The sequence below is a fragment of the Crinia signifera genome, chromosome 6 (genome assembly GCF_055691185.1).
Source record: "Crinia signifera chromosome 6, ASM5569118v1, whole genome shotgun sequence".
NCBI lineage: Eukaryota > Metazoa > Chordata > Amphibia > Anura > Myobatrachidae > Crinia > Crinia signifera.
Window position 1 is genome coordinate 131,501,936 of NC_139222.1, and position 7,957 is coordinate 131,509,892.

General features: G+C 43.2%; 1 protein-coding gene across 2 annotated transcripts in view; it reads right to left on the reverse strand.

Moving 5' to 3' along the window:
* The window catches only part of MED24 (mediator complex subunit 24), a 103,688-nt gene that overhangs the window by 95,442 nt on the left and 289 nt on the right, over window positions 1–7,957 (reverse strand). For both annotated transcript variants that reach the window (XM_083147233.1, XM_083147232.1), the window contains exon 2: window positions 2,798–2,938. In XM_083147233.1, the coding sequence (XP_083003359.1) occupies window positions 2,798–2,927 (130 nt within the window). In that variant the 5' untranslated portion in view covers window positions 2,928–2,938. The remainder of the gene's footprint in view (window positions 1–2,797; window positions 2,939–7,957) is intronic.

Below are 7,957 nucleotides of genomic sequence, written 5' to 3' on the forward strand. Positions count from 1 at the left end.
TGAAGATGTATACACATTAGACAATATATTGAACTATATGTACGATAATGACCATTGTTAACTATTTTATCGTGCATATCCTCTAGTGCGTTCACACTAGATGATATTATGGATGCATGCTCCTTCAGGTCATTAGTGACCCCCTCTGTCATCTCTACTTGCAGCTCAATCCTGACTATATTATCAACAGCTGCTACACTCCTGGACTTGGTCATTGAAGATATCTTTAAAGATATCTTTTGTGAAATCCTTAGGCCCAAACACACTAGAGGATATTGTGAAAGATATTGCTCCGAAAGTGCCTTCTGAGTGATATCTTTTCACAATATCATCTAGTGTGTACACGATGAGCATCATTATGGTGCCTCTCTGTCTGCTGATCAGACGATCACTGAATGATGTCACTGAACAATATAATTTACCGATATCTTTCAGTGTGTGCAATGAATTTAGGCAGATGATATTGTTAACTTTACCGGCCGCAGCCAGCAACACATATAGTGTATGGGGAGTTTCAGATTTTACAAAGGATATAGGTTGTCCTAAAACTTCCCGCTGATAGTTTTAACCTTTGTGCACTTAATTGCCAATATCGGTACTGGGCTAGCCGTAATCAACTCATAAATTTCTCAAATGGTGAAAGAAACACAGTTTGCTTATAGTGGGGGAAATTTATTAAGATGGGAGTTCTGTTTTACATGGGATGTTGCTATAGGCAACCAATCAGATACTATCTATTATCTTCTAGAAGGTGCTACATAATGAAATAAGTAGATTCCGATTGGTTACCCATAGCAACATCCAATGAGAAATAGAAATCAAATCTTAGTACAATTCCTACAATGGGCAGATGTATTAAGCATGGTGAAGCGATAAGGTGGATGGTGAAAACGCACCAGCCAATCAGCTCCTGTTATATTTGAAGTCCAGCCTGTAACTTGACAGTAAGGAGCGGATTGGCTGCATTATCTCCTTGCACTTATCACCACACCAGACTACATACATCTGCTTAATCGCCAAATGACCTGCATGTTTAGCAGGTTGCAGTGAAGTCACTGAAGATATCGGCGCCCGATATTGTTCAGTGTGTATGCACAATATCACTTGCCTGCGGCCGATATAAATCTATCGGCATCAGCCGGCTTGGCTAGTGTGTATGGAGCTTACGTGTCTGTCCAATCTACCATCTGTAGAGACAGAGCAGCTGATGCAGTGTTGTTTACTTACTGGGCATAAACAAATGACAGCACAAACCGCACATTTCCTCACAAATACAGGCTTACATATCTTGAGTAGCATCCTACTTGGCAACAGCAGCATATGCTATTATGTTAAGAAGCAACTATGCCATCATCATGCGTGTATCTGCACCATCCTGCAGATGTATCAAGCTTCAAAAAGTGATAAAATGGAGAGTGATAAACAACCAGCTCCTAACTGTCATGTTGCAGGCTGGGTTTGAAAAAAAAACATGTAGGAACTGATTGGCGGGTTGTGTATCACGTTTTTAAGGTTAAAAGTGATATAAATCAAATCACAGTGTGCAATTAAACTTCAAGTGCTAAGGTAATAATCCCAAAATATTACCACAATGAGACAAGTGAATAGAAAAGTGTATGTAGACAAATAAGCGCTCAAAAGATAACCAAAGTGAAAGTGTAATTTAAATAAACTTAATATCACCCAAACAGGTTAAATGGATCCTTCCAGATTTTCAATTGGGAATCCACCAAAATGTCCAATACTCATATATATGAGTGAATTAGAGAAACCTGTGTTTCTCTAATTCAAAGTACATACATACCATGGAAGAAATAAAAACAAACAATAGTGCAAATAACTTTTATGTGGTGGATTTAGATATAAGGTTGCACTTACAATATAAATATATTGGTAATCGCATAATCAATGATCCATGGCATACAGCAGGTCAATTATGGAAAGGCATTTGGGTGATATTAAGTTTATTTAAATTACACTTTAATTTTGGTTATCTTTTGAGCGCTTATTTGTCTACATACACGTTTGGAAGGTTGATACATCTGGCCCTAATTGTTTCTGCAGGTCTGCAAGAGCACAAATTGCGTGAACACAACCTTATAATACCTGGCCTTCCCCAATTATACCTCACCAGTCATGTGGCAGACACTGGTGCATGCAGTATGGGTCTTTTCCCGTTTCCATTTTCAATTTATGCTACACAATATTCAATGCTGTTTAGGCGAGCTATGATGGCGAGCAGTGCCGATAGCACACCATCATAGCTCGCGGTCATTATTCAACAACCTTTCCCCCCCCCCTTCACTCGCGGTTTCCACCTCGTTGCTTCTTTTCAGGGAGGTGAAAACGGCGAGTGCGGACGTTCAAACAGCATGGCCCACCACTATATGCATTGGGCTTGCTGCATTTGTGACAGACCACGCCGTTCCGGGGAATCAGATTTCCCCAGAACTTTGCATACAGCGAGCGGCCGGTGAGGATGGCTTGTTTTCAGAGAACCTCGCCAAAAAGAAGGCATCCTCGCCACACAAACTCCCTCACCGGCGGCATTGAATACCACCCAAAGTAATACTCCCTCTAGGTGCAGGATACTAGCCAGTGAGGAGATTATTTGCATTTTGAAGGGCAACATTTTAGATGTGATATATCGCTACAGTAGTCCTCTTAAATGTAAATATGCTCTCCTCACTGATTGTGCAGGAAGAGGCAATACTCCAATTCTATATGTGCTGACCAATATAGGAGATGAGTATTTTGTGCTCTAGGTAAGAAGTTAAGGTAAATTTCTTCATCTGACCTGCTAAGTTCAAGATGTCCCATGTGACTCCTTTCGGAAAGAACCTCTTCATGTTGATAGCCCATTGGTAATCGCTCCACCTCTCCTTCCAGGCCTGTAGGATGGCCTGCTTAAGGTTTACAAGTTTCATTTCTCAAGTCTCTGTCCAAGAAGAAAATGTCTAATGTGACCATCAAATATAACCAAAAAGAGACTATAGTAATAAACAAGGATTCAGAACACATTGTCAACCTGCTTCACAGTTGCTGGAGCTACCAACATTAAGATAAGCAATCATAACTAATGATAATAATATAACTAATAATAATGCATAATATAAACAGATCAAAGGACTAAAACACCATATTTTCCAGAATTACACCTCTTTTTTTCTACCGATGTCCCGGCTCTGAAATTAAATTTGAAACATACCTTTAAATATACCTTTACAGAGAAAAGTTATTCCTGGGTCAGCGCGGTTAACACTGGTTAATCTGTCTCTTATCAGCTATTAACAGGTCCTGAGTTGAATGACCCAGGTTACCCGTTTACACTGCAGCTCACCCAGGTCCTTGCTAGCTGAAACCCTACCCCCTTTTCCACCGGCCTAAATATTCCTGGGTTTATGCACATTTTTGGCAGTGGAAATGGTGACAGGGTAGAAATCCGGGTAATGTGAGCTGGGATTTTCGACTGGCCATTGCACAGCCACCTCAAGCCTGCCGCTGACCACCCGTCTGTGCCCACCCCCCTGCTTTCCAGGGTTTCCCATTTCAGAGGAAATTGTGTCAACCCAGAAAAACAGGGCAGTGGAACAAAGGGATATGGAGACCTGCAAAAACCCCAGGTCAAAAATAGTGTGTAACCTGGGATTTTGGTGGAAAAATGATACTAGCTACCACTAGATGTCCAGGCCTTATGACCTGGATGGAGCATTTTCCACTGAGCAAGAACCCACAATTCACATCACGTTCACATCTATAAACCCACTTTTTTGAAGGTAGTGGAAATAGGCCAGAATTTGTGCCTTTTTATAGGTTCATTCAGGATAGGCATGGAGAATAGCATTTTTTCCCCCTGAAGTTGTGCGCGCCCAAATTGGGTCCACCATAACGGACAGTACGAGATGAATTTTACTTAAAGCAACTAAAAATTTTACTAGTGCAAAATCCAGTCAGCTTGGACCATATTTTATCAACTGAAAAACACACACAAAAAATGAAGTTGAATCAGAGCAACATCGCTATTTGTTTGGACTTATTATTAAACCAGAAAGTGAGAGTGATCAGTCTTGAAATGTGATACTTTCTTTCAGCACAGCTGCATTCAGTGGTCATGGCATGCAGCCAATTCTCAATTTGTGTGGGCCCCATAAATTAACCTGTGCACTGCATGCTGACAGACCATTATGTAACTTTTAATTCTCCCCCAAAAAAGTAAGTCTGTGAGAGATATCATAATATCACTTTAATTCAGGATACCTATGATGTACTGTTTAGATAGCACAATTGTGTGTGTATATATATATATATATATATATATATATATAAAAAAAATAGAGAGCGACAGAGAGAAAACACACCCACATGCCATAACATTAAAACCATCTGCCTAATATTATGTAGGGCCTCCTCTTGCCACCGATGTCATGGAGGATTACAGTTGCCATGAAGGGGTGTACTTGGTCCACTATAAATAGGTGGGACGAACATCCATATGAAAGCCCAGACACAGGGTTTCCCAGCAGAACATTGCCCTGTGCATTTTACTGCCTCCACTGGCTTGCCTTCTTCCAGTGGTGCAATCTTTTCCCCGTATAAATGACACAGAGGCACCTGGGTGTCAAATAAAATGTGATTCATAGGAGCAGGCCACCTTCTTGCTCCATGGTCCAGTTCTGATGCTCACATACCCATTGTAGGCAGTTTGGGCAGTGAATAGCATGGGCATGCTGAGCAGTCTGCAGGTATGCACTGTGTGTTCTCACATTTCTATCACAGCCAGTATTAATGTTTTCAGTACTTTGTGCTACAGTAGCTTTCTGTGGGATAGGACAAGACCAGCTGGCCTTCTCACCCCACATGCATTAGTGAGCCTTTGACGCACACAAAATCTTTATGCTTGCCCAGTTTTAGAGCTTCCAATACATCAACTTCAAAAACTGAGTGTTCACTTGCTGCCTAATATAGCCAACCCCTTGACATATGTCATTATAACAAGATCATCAATGTTATTCACTTAAAGCGTAAATGGTTTTAATGTAATGACTGAGCAGATATAAACATACACAGACCTTCTATTACTGTAGCTTAATTTCAAGAAAAAACACAGTATTTTTGGCCACTGTAATTATAGGTTATTATGAGTGTGTTAAGAGAAGCAAAAAAGACCAATGGTATTTTACAGGATAACAAAAAGAGGTGCGAATTGGAATATGTACTGCGTAAAAACAAAATAGGGTTGATGTTAAGACGTGAACTCAACAAACGTCAAACATAAACTCAGCACATGCTTGAGGAAACCCTCAGAGTGAGCAGCAAAATCATACCTCCCAACATGACCCCCTCCAGGAGGGACACAATGCTCTGTTTCTGGACTTCCCTCTTAATGTATGATTGCCATCACCTGTTTCCAACAAGTTAAAGGGTAAAGGTGCATAAATGCACTGTACAATTTTTTTGAAAAATGTATTTCATTTCAGCCAATTTAAATAAAATTGGTCAAAATATCTTTCAGTGCATTTGCGACGAAAGACGAATGATGATGCACATACCCGCCAGTTGTTCATCAAGATTGTTCGTCAACTGTGCATGCAGCTCAATTTGGATATCTTTCAAAAAGAGCCTATAAACTGTAGCTAGATTTTTTGTCTTTCGTCAATCTCTTTCGTCCAGGACACTGGGTTCAATGGAAATGTCTTTCAATGAAAAAATTGCAAAAAAATTGTACAGTGTGTATGCACCTTTAGAAAGGTGTTTGTACACAGGTGATAGCAATCATGAATTAAAAGTAAAATCCAAAAACAGCATTGTGTCCCTCCTGGAGAAGGTCATGTTGGGAGGTATGGCAAAGACAGACAGGATTAGGGTGGTTAATTCATGGATCGGGATGAGTAGGGATTTGGGCCTAAAAATAGCAGGATTTGAATCACAGAATTGGAGCTTGTAATGCCAGGATTCATGGATTAGTAAACGTATGCAATTTTATTTGCTACAATATTTTTTATTGGTTTTCCAGCATTTGGGAGCAATCTGTCATTTGCTGCCATACATTACCAAATTTTTATTCCCACCAGACAGATAAATCCAGCTTTAGAGTTCACACTGTGCAGCCTCACATCTTGCCTAAGCAGAGGAGGAGCTGCTGCAGTTGAGGTACCTCTGGCAGCCATCAGTAGTACCTCACAGACTCAGCTCAAGCAGCTGTTGTAAGAGAGGAGCACAAAGGGTGGAGGGTTCATCAGTCTGACTACTGGCAGAAGGACTGAGGGACGTTGAGTCCTGCTGCCAGGCTCATGCCCAGCATACCTCCCAACAGTCCCGATTACCACGAGAATGTCCCGGGCCGGGCCACGGCCGGCAGTGACCCGCGGCGAGGGGGGGCTGTTGGGAGTCCCCCTGTAGGCTGCTGAGCAGCGAGGAATAAACCCTGTGCGTATGCACACAGCGTCTATTCCCGCAGCCAGGGGGCTGGGGGTATGGCTAGAGGCTCACAGAGTCATGCCCCCATAGCATCAAATCGGGTGTGTGGCCTCACGGGGGAGCGCGCGAGTATAGGCCCCTCCCCTGAGATTTTCAGCGCACCTCCGGCACGCATCCCTGTGTCCCTCCTTTGTCTCCCTACAAGTTGGGAGGTATGTGCCCAGTGTGAGAGTGACAGGGCCTAAACTCTGCAGCAAGCACTCAGCAGGACTGAGCCAGCCAGAGCCTAGAAGCTGCAGCCTGTTGGTGAAATTTGCTGAACCTGTACAGGGGTAAATTGGCTATAGAGCTCCCAGGTAAGATCCCGATGGGCAGACGCACCCAAGACCCGTTTTGCCTGCTGACAGCCCACAGCACTCATTACACTGCATTGTACCCATTAATTATGTTATCACCTATGCAGTACAGGGTACTTCCTCATCTTTGCAGCCACAGCTTACGCTACAGAATTTACATAGCGTAACCCGCACCACCCTGGGTACACGCCACCCTCCTATGTCCACGGCTTCATCTATTACCGGGTGTGGTATAGCGTTCCGACAGTCATTAGCCCCACAACGGGATCCCGACTGGCCGGACAATGGGGCAGATGTATTAAGCCTGGAGAAGAGATTAACTGGAGATAAAGTGGAGATAACTTGGAAGAGTTAACGCACCAGCCAATCAGCTGTGTTTGAAATATGACAGTTGGGATCTGATTGGATCTGATTGGCTGGTGCGTTATCTCCTTCCACTTTATCTCCAGTTTATCTCTTCACCAGGCTTAATACATCTGCCCCTAAGACAGCATGGCGAGCGCAACAAAGCCCCTTGCGGGCACGGTGGCTCGCTACATATTCTATTCTCCCTTTATGGGGGTCGTGGACCCCCACGAGGGAGAATAGCCGGTGGCCGTCAAGAAACCGTCTGTCGGTGTTTTAACAGTCGGGATCTCGACGTCGGGTAAATGACTGTTGGGATCCCGTCCGGCTCCCTTATTACTTTTAGTAAAATTGTGGCGAGAGAAGCAGAGCGAGACACCAAGCCCAAAGCGTGGCGAGCTAACAATGGTGCTATTCTGAAAGCAGCAACTGGCTGTGGCAGCAAAAATGAGGAAGTACCAAGTACAGAAACTCGAGTGATACTGCCATAGCTACACGACATGTTATGCTTCTGGTGCTATCCATGTCAGGCTAATTCTACTACGTTTTCTATCGTCACTTTCAGTTCCCAATCTACCCTTGAATGTTTCCTCTTATTTGGGGGGAGGGACTGTATTTATATTGACCATCTCAATTATATTCTCACTCCGGGAATTGCTGAATGACAAGGTCCAACCTCTGGCCGGTAGGGTGTGCGGGTACCCGGGCATGTACAGCTGTAGCAGAGCAGTGGCATACCCAAGTCCCAGCTATGACCCGGTCACTCTATGCAGCCAACTCTGGCACAGAAACACGATACATAACATTACTGATGGCATATAGGCCGAGCGGCACATTAC